This window comes from Lipotes vexillifer, unplaced genomic scaffold (genome assembly GCF_000442215.2).
Source record: "Lipotes vexillifer unplaced genomic scaffold, Lipotes_vexillifer_v1.1 scaffold469, whole genome shotgun sequence".
Taxonomy (NCBI): Eukaryota; Metazoa; Chordata; class Mammalia; order Artiodactyla; family Lipotidae; genus Lipotes; species Lipotes vexillifer.
The window spans coordinates 398,601-414,237 of record NW_006788006.1 but is presented as its reverse complement, the minus strand read 5'-3'; the positions used below and the strand labels follow the sequence as shown (position 1 = coordinate 414,237).

The 15,637-nt window shown below is 51.8% G+C and overlaps 1 protein-coding gene and 2 non-coding genes across 3 annotated transcripts; 2 read left to right on the top strand and 1 right to left on the bottom strand.

Annotated features, from left to right (window-relative positions):
* Positions 1 to 653: 653 nt before the first annotated feature.
* Positions 654 to 11,437, bottom strand: TRIM7 (tripartite motif containing 7). The gene is made up of 7 exons (XM_007460954.1): positions 10,869 to 11,437; positions 9,882 to 9,977; positions 6,218 to 6,448; positions 5,373 to 5,395; positions 4,971 to 5,086; positions 4,420 to 4,455; positions 654 to 2,289 (listed from the first exon to the last, which is right to left on the bottom strand). Exons 1-7 carry the CDS (start codon positions 11,373 to 11,375, stop codon positions 1,778 to 1,780), a joined length of 1,521 nt encoding a protein of 506 aa, XP_007461016.1. The 5' UTR covers positions 11,376 to 11,437; the 3' UTR covers positions 654 to 1,777.
* Positions 11,438 to 13,949: 2,512 nt separating this feature from the next.
* TRNAA-UGC (transfer RNA alanine (anticodon UGC)) lies at positions 13,950 to 14,021 on the top strand. Its single transcript has one exon. It is a non-coding gene; the product is annotated as a tRNA-Ala (tRNA).
* A 471-nt stretch (positions 14,022 to 14,492) lies between these two features.
* TRNAK-CUU (transfer RNA lysine (anticodon CUU)) lies at positions 14,493 to 14,565 on the top strand. The gene has a single exon. It is a non-coding gene; the product is annotated as a tRNA-Lys (tRNA).
* Positions 14,566 to 15,637: the final 1,072 nt, after the last annotated feature.

Sequence of the window (15,637 nt, the reverse complement as noted above, 5' to 3'; positions counted from 1 at the left end):
TAGGGTTCACCCTCTGGGATGCTGCTATAGGCTGGACTCTTCAATGGTCCTGTCCCCAGCCCATAGGACACTGGATTCTGCCTGCCTAGTGCTATATCTCTAGATTGCCTCTAGAAAAGTGTCATGCCTGCCCCGACAAGAACATCTCTCTTACCGTCCCTTGTATGCAAAGTGTGCTCAAAGTATCTCAGGGACAGAGCATGGAAACTCCAAGATGCTTGCAGATCAGACTGTTTGATGGTCACTGCTCCTGCATGCCAACACGTCTATCTAAACAATGTGTGCAGGACAGAACTAGGTCTGAGACTGGATTTCATCTAGCTGGGTAGCAAGGTAGTGGGGGAAGGAAACCTTTGGCTTTCACCTAAATATGGGGTGGCTAACATTTTACAACTACAAATCAAAAATAGGGTGTGACCATACTGACCTACGTCTGTTTGCACCTAAACCCTATACGCATGCTCATAAACGCCCTCTCCAAAATCCACATGGCCCCGCCCCCCGTTCCTGAGATCTGAGATATAAACACACATGCAAACGTTCCTCACACAGATAAACACACATGCTCACCCAGTCTGGCAGAAACCTTTGCTCATAACTGTGCTCTTGCATTCAGACTGGGGGAGTTAAGAATGACCAAGGCACCCTAGAAATGAGCTCACAGTCTGTATTTCCATCTCCCCATGCCCCTTTCCTGGAGCACACTAAGCAGGGAACAGCCTACCTCCACTCTCCCAGAAGCCCAGCCATGCAGAAGCTGGGGAACAATTAGCCAAGGGAATAACACCCTCCAGGGTACAGGCTGAGCAGGCCTTGGCACCAGGGTCTTCTGCTGTTGGCATACATTTGGGAAGCTCCAGGGAGTGTCTGTCAGGGGCATGCCTGTGCTCTGTACATTTCCATATGCTGGTGTTAGTTGCTTCTGTAAAGTTATACGTGCCGCCTTGAGTTTCAAAATTCCAGAATCTTTGGTCTCCTTACCCAAGGGAGACTGTACTTTGGCACTTGAAAAGGGTTTAGGCAAACTTGAGAACACGGAGCAGTCACTGTGGTCAAGGATATGTTGTACATACACTCTGTCATCAGGCTAAGTCACACTGGACAGCAGCAATGCCTATATGCTGTTACCCTGGGCTTTTCCCTCCTGTACAGATCAAGGGTCTCCTACCAGTTCCGGCCCAAACTCTCCACTGAGCTGGAAGTACAGTGATCCTCCCTGAGTAGACAACTTCGTCAGGCCAGCTAGATTCGGGTCTCCGAAGGCAGAGCTGGCAGCTGACAGGAAGGTGAAGCAGAAGGGATCATGAACCTGATTGGCCGGGCAGGAACCTGCCCGCCTGCAACTGAGGATGGCACAGAACCAGAGCTTGGTTTTGTTCCACGGAACCAGAAGTCCTGCTGAGTTGGGGCAGTGATAGGAAGTACCTCTGGTGCAGCTGGGCTCCTGTCCTCATCCACCTCCACCTCCACCTCCTCACAGCTCAGGCCAAATCCACACGCGGACAACAGGCAGGAGACATGCCAGGAGGGTCCAAAGCATCTCTTCCCCTGCTCAGCTGACCTCAGAGCCCTTTTCCCCAACAGCCCATTCTCATGTCTTTGATGTTGTAGTCTGCAGAAGCCCCTCTAAGGCAGCCTGGGGCAAGAGTCTGGAGGGCATACCCAGAGTGACCAGGAGGCTCCATCTGAGGGCAACATGCCTTCCCATGGGCAGCCAGGGCTAGGAGGAGTTCACCCTTGACCGACTGACCCCCTCAGGGAGGCCGGGCAATGCCCCTCAAGGCCAGATTCGCAAGTAGGTGCCAGTGGAGCAGACAGAGAAAAGGGGGAACACGCGCTCTTGGAAGTTGACACGGAAGGTGTAGATGTGGTGCATGTCCTCCGCAGCATAGAAGGACACGGCCCCCACCTCCAGGTCCAGGGCAACCCGGACGCGGGACAGGTGCCCACAGCTGAGGGGCGTCCTTTCAGGGCTGGTCACCGCCCAGTACTGCCCGCTGTTGAGCTGCAGCGCCCAGACGCCCTCTTCGGGGGTGAAGGGCGTGAGGCCCTTGCGGCGCACGCTCTCACGTGCCACGCCGAAGGCCCAGCCGTCCTTGGAGCCCACTTCCACCTCCCAGTGGTGCCTCCCGGAGGAGAAACCGCACGATGCCAGAACTCGCGTGTTGGTGTCGAAGCGGCGCGGGTGGCTGGGCAGGTCCTGGGCCCGCTGTCCAAGGCGCACGCTCTTAAGATCCAGAGAGAGGATGAGGCGGGGGTTGGCCGTGTCGGGGTCCAAGGTCAGCTCCACTGCGGGGTTTGGGGAGGGGGGAAGACAGGGAGAGACGTCCCATGCAGCGTCCTTGCACGGCTCCCCTCGCCCCACTCCCACCGCCCCCTCATTAAGTAGGTGTTGAAATCACAGAAAGGCAATTTATGGACCTGATTTGGAGCTCAATTCAAAGAGATTGACAAATCCAATTTAAAAGACCGGTGTGTGTGTCGGGGTGGGGGGGGTGGTGGCCTTCCCTACTGGCGCAGGTTAAGACTCTGCCTGCCAGTTCAGGTTACACAGGTTCGAGCCCTGGGTCCGGAAGATCCCACAGGTGGAGCAAGTAAACCCCTGCGCCACAACGACTGAGCCTGCGCTCTAGAGCCCGCGAGCCACAACTTCTGAAGCCCGCGAAGCCACCACCATGAGAAGCCCGTGCACCGCATCGAAAGGTAGACCCCGCTCGCACAACTAGAGAAAAGCCCATGTGCAGCAATGAAGACCCAAGGCAGCCCAAAAAAAGGAAAAAAAAGGCAATTGGGGCTGTACAGCAGAGATTGGCAAAACATTGTAAATGAATTATACTTCAATTGAAAAAATACAATTAAGAAAAAAGACAAGTGGGGGATTTTGGACACTAGATACTGGAAAGAATCATTAATTTTTCAGTTATGATGTTGGTTTTGTGTTTGTTTGTTTGGTTTTTTTCGGTACGCGGGCCTCTCACTGTTGTGGCCTCTCCCGTTGCGGAGCACAGGCTCCGGACGCGCAGGCTCAGTGGCCATGGCTCACGGGCCCAGCCGCTCCGCGGCACGTGGGATCCTCCCCGACTGGGGCACAAACCCGTGTCCCCTGCATCGGCAGGCAGACTCCCAACAACTGTGCCACCAGGGAAGCCCTGTGTTTGCTTTTTTTAATGGTTTTGTGTTTATGTTTTTTTTAAAAAGTCTATCTCTTTAGAGACAACATACTGAGATATTTACAGAAGTGGGAGTTATCTGTGGTTTGCTGCGAAATAATCCAGTGGGAAGAAGTGGGTAGGGGTGTTTATGAAAAATACTAGCCACGAGTCAATAACTGATGAAGGTGTATGATGAGTACATAATACTCGTTATGCTCTCCTCTCTACTTTAGTGTATGTTTGAAATTTTCCATAATAAAAAGTTAAAATAGGCACACTTGTTGCAAGTGCTACTATGTTACAGGTTTGTAACTACCACAGTGGAGTATCCCTGCCCTCCTGAAGCTTCCTTTCTGTGGGGAGAAGGAGGAGAGACAATAAATGATAGAGGGATCAGGAGAGCAGTCTGTAATTTCAACTAGAGGGGCCAGGGAAGGCCTTACTGAAAAAGTGCATTTGAGCACAGACATCAAGGAGATAGGAAGTCAGATATGCAGCTGTCTGGGGAAAGGGTGTTCCAGGCCCTCGCATAGCTGGTGCAATGCAAAGGCCCTTCAGTAGCTGCGTGCTTGGTGCCTTCCAGGAGCAGCAAGGACTGTGTGTGGCTGCACGGAGTGAACCAGGGGAAGAATGTGCAGTGAGGCCAGATCCCATAGGGCCTTCAAGACCACTGCAAGAACTCCAGCCCTTACTGAATGAGAGGGGCAGGGCTGTCACAGCGTTCTGAGCAGAGGAGGACATAGTCTGACTCAGTTGGTTTAGATTCTTCCCGAGTAAGATCTGATTTAGCTCAGTCACATCAGCATCAGGAATATGTGTCCTCCCCTCCCCACTTCCCTTTCCCTTGGGGTTAGATCGTACTCACCCCAGAGCCCTGCAGGAGTGATCACCACCTCCCTTCCAGTCTTCAGTCTCCCCCTGCTTCCCCCGACCCCTGCACACAATCCCTGTCCCCAGGAGAGGTCTCCATCTCTCTGGGAGCGGGAACAGGGAAGAGAGGCTTGTCCAGGTGACCGACAAGCACTCCCTGATCTGAGTATCTCAAGGTGCAGGGCACTCCTGCTCTGGAACAACTTATAGGCCTATGGACCCCACTGTGGCCTGAAGGAATCAGACTTGTGAGGATGAGGAAGAAAGGGCAGTCGATGGCAAAGTTGCTGAGGTGGATGGGCAGAAGGAACCAACCATGCACAGAGCCCCGAGAGGCAGTCACTGGATCTCTGCATGGCCAAATGACGGGCACTCACTGTTAAAACAGCCATCATACCTTTTTCCTCTTTCTCCAGTTCTCCCCGAAGATCCTCTGAAGAGGAGAAACAAAGCAGGTTGTGTGTGAATGACATGGGAAATTTCTATTTGGCAACAACGGTGACACCACCTCTTGACACTGACAGCCCCACTGTAAATGTTAAATATCTGGGGGTTCACTCACTCCCCAGATACCCTAGAGTTGATGGGCAAGTGCTGGGCCGATCATGGGGGTGGGGAGGGGGCTGTATTCTAGCTCTACCTCTCCCACTTCCCCCTCTTTTGTCTGGAGCCATTCTGAGCTGAGCTCTCTCTCTTCATCCTTCTTTCTGCCCCCAGTGCCCCTCTACTCCATCTGTCCCCAGGGGAAGCTTCATGCCCTGGGGTAGGGGCGGGGGTTCTAAATAAATTAGCCACCACCGCCTCCCCGCACCAGTCTGGCCTTGACACACCCTAGTTCCTGTTTTATCATACAGCTTTTGGAAAGGCACATCTTCAGGACCCCAAACCACCAGAAACACACCATCACCACGAGGACTGCAGGGCCCAGCCCCACACACAAGTCCCTACCTCTGAACTTCTTGAGCAGCCCCTTTAAGACAAAGGTCTTGAGAGAAACATTCCAGACTTTATTCTTCATCTCAGAAGAGACTGTGGTTGGCTTGGGGGCAGGCACATTGCTGCACCTGCAGGACAAGGACCCTGAGGAAGGCCCACTAACACTGTCCCACTCCCACTGGTCTTGACAATTAGGATGGTGAGGTCCTCTGGGTGGGGAGAGGCAGAAAGGAGAGCCTGACCCCGTGCCGAATACCCATGGCCAGACAGCAGATGTCTGCCTCAGAAGGTACCCAGGTAAGGCAGTGGGGGCATCGGGAGGTGAGAGGTCAGGGGTGGGGAATGAAGACAGGAAGCTAAGTGGAAGACAAGAGCCAGCTTAGAGAGGCCCAAGGTATTGTTAGGTCCACTCACCTGCTTAGTGTGTTTTTGAATTCCTGGAAAGAACAATGAGAGAAAACCAAATCAGCATTCACCTTTGAGAAAATAAAACTGGCCCCTTCCCTCCTTCCAGGGGAATAAGCAATAAGCAGGTGTATCACCCCCTACCTCCTGCATGGGCCCCAGGTGGCAACAGCTTCCCGGTGCTCCCATTTATTACAGAATCATCACTGGAGCCAAGTGCTAGGACCCAATGTTGCCTCTGCTGTCAACATCACCCAAGACAAGTGACAGCTCTTATGCAACAATGGGTCATCACTCAGATTAGTGCCTTTTAAATGACTTTGTTTTTGTTTTGTTTTGTTTTGGCCTCATGGCTTTGTGGTATCTTAGTTACCTGACCATGGATTGAACCCAGGCCCCTGGCAGTGGAAGTACAGAGTCCAGGGAATTCACTTAAATGACCACTCTTGATCCATTTGTGACTTGTGAAGTTTATTTAGTGGATTGTGACTATTTATTTTAGAAGGAAATAAGACAGAATAAAAAACATCAAAGTGCATCACATGTAGTACAGGTAAGTGTCATTTTCTGAGACTTTTGTCACAATGTATATCATAGAATACATTGTAAGATATATTATTGTGGATCATGGTCAAGAAAGTTTTAATCACATCCCTTTAGACCTCCAACCCCAGGAAAATCAGCGCTCCTCTCTCTAGTCCACTTTGGCTCCAGATGTGTGATTCTACTAAACTCATAGGATCTGATTCTGTTCTCGCTGCCATTCTTGTTTCCTCATTTGAAAACTGGGAGGGATAAATTCATGCCTCCTGCCTTAGGATAAATGACTCATACCCTGGCCAAGCCAGGCTCACCTGGAGAAAGTCAAGATCAGGCTTGCAAGTTGTCTCCTGGATCTGGTTGCTGAGCTTGGAGAGCTGGGCAATCTCACCCCCAAGCTGGGCCAGGTTCTCATTCTGCTTCTGTGTCACCTCCCGGGACAGCTCCTCCAGGCGGCCCAGGAGCCGACCCTCCTGTTCCACCAGGAAGGCCCGCAGAGCCTGGAACTCCGCCCCAACCTTCTCTCGCTCGGCTGCCATCTGCTTCTGTCCCAGGAGAGGTGAAGTTGAAGAGGGCAAAGGGATGTGGGCATCTGAGACACAGCATTTGAATAGAAGCCTCTGAGCCATCCCACAGGGCAGGGGTGCATCCCACTCACTGCTCAGGGGTCAGAGACTCACGCATGCATGCCCACCGTGCACACGCTCTAGTTTAAATGTCCCAATTCCGAGCACGCAGCAGCCTCAACACGTGCCTTCCCTTTCCCTGTCACAGTTGCGCCCATGTGTCTCTTTAGACCTGGGCTCTCCCACCAACCTAGGCTATCCCACCAACCTAGGGTAACTTCAAACTCACCCCAGAACCCCCCAGGGCTGCAGTTTCCTTATTTGAAAAGTGGGAGGGATAAAATAGTGCCTCCTGCAGTCACTGTAAGGATTAAACTGAGGTCCCTAAACACATTTATTTTGTGTTCAAAACAAGACAACAGGCCCCAAATGGAGTCGCTTATGTTAAGCCCCACATCACCAAACCGAGGCCTAATGACAGTTTCAGCTCTCCCACAGATGTTATCTTAAACCAGCCTATAAGGAATGGCCTGATCAGTATTTGTTCAGTAAGCTGCCTGATAAACCCCTGCCATCCCCTACAGGGAAAGCAACTTTGCAATAGCCAACCCACTTTTTTGTGTGTGTGACCAAATTTATGATCTTTATTCTACTGAAATTAGAGCATCCAAACACATGACGGTTTCAAGTTATTGTAGAGTTGGAAAACATGTTTGATGGCACACACTGAGATCTCAAACATAATGCCGTATAACTCTTCTCACTTCAGTTTAGTTCAACATTTTCAGCAATGATTTAATATGTGATTTATAAGGCAACTTTAAGGTGCGGCTTTGAAGCAAAACCTTTGTGGAGTGGGGGCTGCTGATGAAAACTCATTTTAAGACATAGAAACTTAAAGTAAATCACTGATGTCACTGGCTGTCAGACAAGCAGGCCAACAAAGTACTCTAATTCATTGTTAGGCTGCAAGGGTGAGGCAAGTATCTACATGGAGAGATGATGGCAGGTGTCACATTTAAAGAAGCATATTCACAGCATTAAAAACACGCACTAACACGGGGGCTTCCCTGGTGGTGCAGTGGTTGAGAGTCTGCCTGCCGATGCAGGGGACACGGGTTCATACCCGATCCGGGGAAGATCCCATATGCCGCGGAGTGGCTGGGCCCGTGAGCCATGGCCGCTGAGCCTGCACGTCCCGGGCCTGTGCTCCGCAACGGGAGGGGCCGCAGCAGTGAGAGGCCCGCATACCGCAAAAAAAAAACAAATAAACATGTACTAACAGGATATCAAAACTGCAAGATTGGAAATAAATTTAAAATACTTCTACCTTCACAGCACATCTTATGTTTAAATTCCCTCTCTAATCAGACACCCAAACTACTTTGAGATCATAAATCATGTTGATGAATCAAACAGTCTATAAATCCTTGGTAGTGCTGGCTTGGGCTCTGCAGGCAGAAAAAGACAACTCTTACTCAGAAATGTGTCAGTTGCAGCCAAGATAAAATGCTGTCACTTCCAGGGTGGAAGAGGTCCAGTGCAATCCATCTGCTACCAAGTAACTGGTTTCCTTCAAGGATGATGTTATATCAGGCCTCTGCAGTGGTTCTGTCGCTGCCAGGCTGAACATTGGGCAGCAGCAGCTGCTAGATCATTCTTGGTGAGTGGGAGGCCATGCTGTTGGGCCAATGAAAAGCCTTCTTAACCGTCAAAACAACTCTTCTACTCATGAGCCTCTGTGGCCAACCCACTTTTTTGCCTAGTACAACTTCCTTGTTCCTGCTCCCTCTGCCTGTAAAGTCTCTCGCCTTGTATAGCTCTTCAGAACTTCTTTCTTTCTGCAAGATGGGATGTTGGCTGATCTATGAACCACTGAATAAAGCCAATAAGATCTTTAAGTTTTACTCATTTGAATTTTGTACTTTAACATTTGTCACCCCTCCAACTTTCACTCTTCACTTCATTTTAAAGGGCACCTTTTCTGTTTAGCAATCGTAAAAGCAACACAAGTTCATAATATAAAACCTGGAAATGCAGAAAAGTAGAAAGAAGGAAGGAAAATCAATGCCAGTGATCAGAGGTAACAGCACACCCACAACGACCTAAGTAAGAGTATGCTGTGTGCAAGCTTTCTATTCTATTCTTTCCATTACCACTATCCACAGGATTTTCACCCCTGTGATTTCAGACACAGACTCTCGCTCCTGACCCTCTGGAGTCTCTTTTTTTTTTTCTTTTGCGGTACGCGGGCCTCTCACCGTCGTGGCCCAGCTGCTCCGTGGCATGTGGGATCCTCCCGGACCGGGGCACGAACCCGTGTTCCCTACATCGGCAGGCGGACTCTCAACCACTGCGCCACCAGGGAAGCCCCACACGCTTACTCTTTTTTTCCAGCAGAGCAGGGTGGAGATCTGGAGGGGTGAGGGGTGAGCCCTTCCTTGTGGAGGGAAGTGAATGTTCAGAAGAGAATGCCTGAGATGTGCATGGGATGCAGGTGTACCAGATGCAGATCAGGGTCAGGAAAGGACCCTGGGGCACCTGTACACAGGGTCCTCCCCTTCACCCCACACCTCCTTCCCTTAAGGGGGGGCGACCCTCAGGTTTCTCTCCCTCCATTTTCCAACTCCAGAACTTAAGAGCCCTGCCCTAACAGGCCTTAGTGGATCCTTTCATTCTCTTAACCCCTATTTTTTGAGCTAGGAACTGAATTTTCGAGATAGAAAATGACAGTGACCCACATTTGCCCACCTTAACCAAAATGAACCCCATTTCACTTTCCTGTTCCACTTCAAGGAAGACAAAATATCACCCCAAGTGCTGGGCAGGGGGGGTGCTAGCACAATCGGCTGCTGAAAACCCAAGTCCCGGACCCTCCTGCCCTCTGCTGGGTGGGGAGCAGCTCTGCCATCCCCTCCCCCATCCCCCCAAACCCCCGCTCCCCAGCCTCGATTTCAAAGTCGAAAAAACTCTAAAAATGAAAGAAAGTTTTTTTCACAACTCCTTTGGTGGTAAAATATGCCATAGACTGACAGAAGCCTCCCACTTAGTACGAATATTCATATGTTTCTCTATAGAAATATTAATGTGTTCCATTACAAGATGCTCCACAGACCCTAACTGGGGTGTTATGTAATATTAGGGGGACTATACATCCTGATTCACCTGGACAGTTCCACTTCAAGCCAGCTGTTCTAAAATAATTATTTTAGCCCTCCCTTTCACTCTCAAAAGCTCTGGTTATATAATAAATTACACGGTCACCCTATATAATATGCATCTCATTACATTTCTAAAATCCACCTCTGCTGTTCCCCAGGCACACACTCCAAAGCCACACACACCTAGCCAGAGTGGTGGGTGGCCCTCTGCTGTCACCCAGGGGAGCCAACCTGGGGGTTGCCATGCTCACCAGGAGCTCCTTGCTCTCCTTCTCTTCAGTGGAACGAAATGCCTCATAGTCTTCCAGATCCTTCTTCAAGACCTTCAGCCTGGACTCCAGGAGCTCCTGCGGAAGAGTGAGAAGGAGGACATTGTGGGGAGAGGATTCTGGCAACTCCCACGTGTGCCTTCCCGAAGCCACCCAGGAGAAAGGGAAGGCCCTGTTCATTGAGGAAGAGGCGGCAGGGTTGAAGCCACCTCTGGACATCGGGATGGCTACAGCCTGCACAGGCTGCACGTAAGGGTACAGGACAGCTGCTGGGTGACTCCAAAGGCCTCAGGGTCTCCCATCCTCAAGACCATCTGTGCACAATCCAGGCTGAAATCAAGCCCCCCCAGCAGCCCAACCTGCCTAGTCCTCTCTTCTGCTCTCCTCACCACCATCAGAAAGCCCTCTGGGTGGGAGAGCTGGAGCAGGGTAAGAGCAAAGAAAGACTGGGGACTGTGCCAGAGGCGTCCGCGCACACCCTAGCAAGTTGGCAGGAATGGGAGGTGCCAGAATCCCAGATGGCTCCTGGCTCTCTACTCAGCCCTGGAGCCACCCACCCCCTTACCCCGACCTCTTGGGAAGGTCGTCCCACTCGGCCACAGAAGGTGAGAACACCGAACAGAGCTGTATGTCCAGGGAAAGGGCTGAGAGTGGGGGTAGCGAATGTGTGGGTGTGACGGAGAAACCGCTCAAAGCCAGGTACCGACAGAAAGAAAATCTCCAAATCTGTGGGGCATCATGCAGGCGGCCCAGTAGGGGCCCAAAGGGAAACGCGAGGGGTTTGGGAAGGTGGTATTGGTGGTGTCGGGGGTGACAGAGGGAGAGCCGCGCTCAGTCCCGAAACCAATGCTGCGCAGCATGGGATAAGGGGAAAGAAGCAGGGGCTCACCTGGGCCTTCCTGCCTGCGCGGGAACGCAGAACGGGGACTGGGGGTCCCGGGGACGCGCAGGGGTGGGGACGGCGCTCACCTTGGCCTCCTGCACCGCCTCGTCCAGGGGTAACACGGCGTGAGCGCGGTGCTCGCGGGCGCGGTCGCACACCACGCAAATGGCACGTCCATCGTCCTGGCAGTACAGCTTGAGCGGTTCGCTGTGCTGCGCGCACCCGGCCGCCCCCGCCTCCGGAGGCCCGCGTTCCCCCTGCGCGCCCGCTGGCAGGCTGAAGCGCCGCAGCAGCGTGGCCACCGCGGCCAACTGCCGGTTGGGCCGCAGCTGGCCCGGGCGCGCGGGCTCGCGACACTGCGGACAGGGCAGCGAGCAGGACAACTTGTGGGACGCGGCGGTGGCCCCGGCGCCCGGACGCTCCCAGCAGCGCGCGATGCAGGCGCGGCAGAAGCTGTGGCCGCACTCGACGGACACCGGCTCCCGGAAGAGCTCCAGGCAGATGGAGCAGGTCGCCTCGCCCTGCAGCTCTACCGCCAGCGCCAGCGCCTCGGCCCCGGCGCCCGGGCCAGTCCGCAGCCCTACCGCCGCCATGCGCACCCTCAGCTCACCCAAGTCGGGCGGCGCGGGAGAGGCTACCCTACCCTACGGTACGCCGCTCGCAGCGCAGCGGCCGGGGCGGGCCTCCGAGCGCCCACGGGAAGAAGAAGGGCGGGGCTGACGCCTGCTGGCAGAGACTTGAGCTGAGGGTGCGCCAGGATGGTAAACGTGAGGGGAGGGTGCGCTTTGATAGCTGACCGGGCAGCACAGGGCGAGGGGATCTCAGTGCAGGCCAGTGCTCTGCGCTCCAGTTCTGGGCCCCTCAATATCCCGCCTTGGCCCGCGGCCTCCTGGGTCCCGTGGCGCCCTCTCTCCGTCTCTCCCTTCTCTCAGCCCTAACGCGAGCCTGTCTAGGCCGCCCCAGCCTGACCCAGTCAGCCTTGGGAACGGGCCGGGACAGGTGGAAGCACACGCCCATCTGGGCGCCCCTCCCAGTTGCCGCCGGAGGCCGGCCCAGCACAGCCCGAGGGCCTGGAGCCGGACCAGTGTCAGGTTCCCGGAGCTCAGGTTTGTCCGGCCCTATGCTGAGCTAAATTTAGAGTCTGGAACCTGACTCTTGCCCCCGACCCCCAAGCGTGGCCTTGTATCCACTTTTGTAGCTACCTCTCCCGCGATTGTGTCCCCCCCGCCTCCCCGTTTATTCTTTATTTTTGTTTTGTTTTTTTAAGCAAGTAATACGCTTACAGTCAATTCCCCCGCTTTATTCCGTGTTATACCCCTCCAAAACCCAATCCTTTGTTTCTCTAGCTCGTTTCTACAGTCCCCCTACCCACCGCCCAGAACTGCCATTGTATTTGCTTACACCCTGTCTCACCTCACTCCCTATGGAGGGCACTTGGGGCAGATTTTCTTCCCCAACCTCCTCAGAAACTGCTCTTGTCAAGGTCACCGGTGACCACAGCGATCCTAACCCAAAGGTGAAAGCAGGCCCCTTCTCAGGCCTTACCTCCCCTCTCCTCTGATGCTTCCCCCTTCCGGACACCCTTTCTCAGCGCCTTCTGGGATGCTGTACTCCCTGACTCTCCTTCCACCCCCATGGCCTCCTACCCACTTCTTGGCCACCGCGGTGGTTTCCTCCTCCTCTCCCTGCCCTTGCTCAACCCTTGGACTTCTGTCTATACTCACTTCCTTGTGATCTCTTCCACCTTCTTGCTTAAAAGACCTTCTCCCCGCTCCACAGTACAAAGTCCCAGCCCAGCTCTTCCTAGGATGCCTGGCTCCCACATCCAACTCACTTGGGCAGCATCTCCACATGCAGCATTCTAAGGGGGAGGCACACACTCACCGTTTCCACAATGCACTCCTGCTCTGTCCGTCCACCTGCTCCGCCCACAGCCTTCCCCACCCCATCCCAGTTAACAACTCCACCCCTCCAGGTGCTCAGGCCCAAAGGGGTGAGTCCTCTGAGGCTCCCCCAGACAGGGGAAATGAGAAGGGCCCACTCACAGTCCTCAGCATCTCCTCACTCTCTCACCCCCTCCACCGCATCATCTCCTATAATTTGATGATCACAACGGTTTACTCCCCTTCTGTCCCACTCCTGCCCTATCTTCTCCATCCAGCTGTTAAATCCTGTTAAATCAGATCGGGGCTCTCCTTTGCTCAAATCCTCCTGTGGCTCCCATCTCTCTCGGAGTAAAAGTCGAAGTCTTCACAATCGTCTAAAGGCCCTACCCATTCTTCCTCTCCATCCCCTGCACACAACCTCTCCACCCTCATCTCCTATCACTCTCCCCTGCCACATGGACCTCCTTACTATTCCTGAAATAACATGTCAGATCCTACCTCAGGGCCTTTAAACTGGCTGTTACCTTTACTTGGACCTCTCTTTCCTCAGATACCTGCATGGCTCAGGTCCCGTCTCCTTCAAGCCTTTTTTTCAAAAGTCACCTTCTCAAAATCACACATAACTACATTCTCTCCCTCAACGCTGGCTCTGTTTTCTCTCTAGCACTCTACCTCCTCTGGAATAGGAGCTGATAGATGTAATGGACTATGTCAGTTTTGTTCACGGTTGAACCTCCAGTTTTCTAGAGCAGTTCTTGGTACACAGTAGAGCTCGGTAAACTTTTCTTGGATTGAATTGATTTAAATGTGGCTCAAAATTCAGATATACAGAGCGGTTAACAGTGAAAAATCTGCCCATCACCTACGTCCCAGTTCCCTTACAATCCCAAGCAATCAACTTTGCAATTCTGAATTACTTTATACAATATTACATATTTTGCTACACTCCCCCCTCTTTTTGCTTAACAAAAGTAACATCCTACACCCGGTCTTAACTTTCCTTTTTTCGGCTCACAGTTCATTTTGGGTATCGTGCCGGATGACTTTCCCTTCTTTTTCCCCGCTGCCTCCAAGGATTTATCCCGGTCCTGTGCTCCCCCCGGGCGACCCTAGGTAGAGGTCCGCTTGCCTAGAATCAGTAGAGGACCCTGGAACAGCTCCCGGCGCTGGCCGCTGATCTTTGCTGCGTTTGGCTTGTCGCGACTGGTGATGCCAATCATTCACCTTTGCCCTTCGCGAATAAAGGACTAAAGGAACATGGAAAATAGGACGCCAGGGGCTGGGGATGTAGCTCAGTGGTAGAGCGCATGCTTTGCATGTATGAGGCCCCGGGTTCGATCCCCGGCATCTCCAGCGCAGGTGTGCGTGACCGTTTTGCTTCCTCTCCTTCCAAGTTTCGAAACGCAGGGTGTTTGCAGTACACTAGGAAAAACCCTAAAGCGTGGAGTTTGCGCAGGTTGGAGGAGACGGCGGCCCTCACCCACTACAAGCCCAAGCCCGCGGCTCTGCCTTTAAACTTCGGACTGAAAAATCACAGAGTGAGCTCGTCTATGGCATAAGCGTGCGCAGTCTTTCCCTGCACTGAGCCGTACGTTTTCCAGGGATGGAGAAGGGCGAGGTCGCTGGCAGAAAAGGGAAAGAAGAAAACGGACGGAAGTGGGAGGGACGGTCAGTCAAGCACGATCGGTAGAGTTTGAGTTTCCTGGGCTGCTAAGAATCTTGTCTTTAGTGGCCAGACCTTGTCCCAACTAACCTCGAACCCGGAGGTAGACACAGCCCGAATCCTACCTTGAAATAAGAATTACTGAAAAGTATGACGCGCGCGCCCGACTAGCTCAGTCGGTAGAGCATGAGACTCTTAATCTCAGGGTCGTGGGTTCGACCCCCACGTTGGGCGTGGTATCCGTTTTGGTCACACGAAGCACTTCCTTGCCTGACCCAATTTCGGAAAAAATAAAGAAATCCTGTACGGGAAATTCCCTGTGTGTGATATTCACTAGGTCGTTTTGTTGTCACTCTCCTGTTCATTGATTAATCTATCCTTTACCTACTAACAAAGTGGGTTTTTTTTAAATTTTGGGGGGTTTTAAAAAATTTTTTAAGACATACATAATAAAATGTACCACTTTCACCATTTAAAAAACTTGAAGTATAGTTGATATACAATGTTGTGTTAGCTTCTGGTGTACAGCAAAGATAATATAGATAGATATAGATATATAGATTGTTTTTCATATTCTTTTCCATTATGGTTTATTACAAGATATTGAATATAGTTCCCTGTGCTATACAGTAGGACCTTGTTGTTCATTTTCACCATTTTAAAGTTCACAGCTCTGTGGCTTTAAACACATTCACATTGTTGGGCAACCATCACCACCATCCATCTCCATAACATTTTCATATTCCCCAGCTGCAACTCTGTACCCAGTGAACATTAACTCCCTAACTATCTTTCTCCCAGCCCCTGGCAACCACCATTCTACTCTCTGTCTCTGTGAATTTGACTACTCTAGGGACCTCATATAAGATGAACCATACAATATTTGTCCTTTTGTGATTGGCTTATTTCACTTAGCATAATGTCTTCAAGGTTCTCCCATGTTGTAGCATGTGTCCAAATTCCTTCCTTTTAAGGCTACATAATATTCGATTGTATGTATATTCCACATTTTGTTTGTCCATTTACCTCTCGATAGACACTTGGGTCCCTTCCATCTTTTGGCGATTGTGGATAATGCTGCTATGAACATGGGTGTACTACTAGTACACATGTTCGAGTTCCTGCTTTCACCTCTTTTGGGTATATATCTAGAAGTGGATTTGCTGATATATGGTATTTCCCTGTTTAATTTTTTGTGGAATTGCCATACCATTTTCCACAGAGGCTGCACCACAAAATGAGTTTTTAAAACATCTTTTGAGTAGGTAATAAACTGTACTGTTCAAAAATTGAACCATCTATAAAA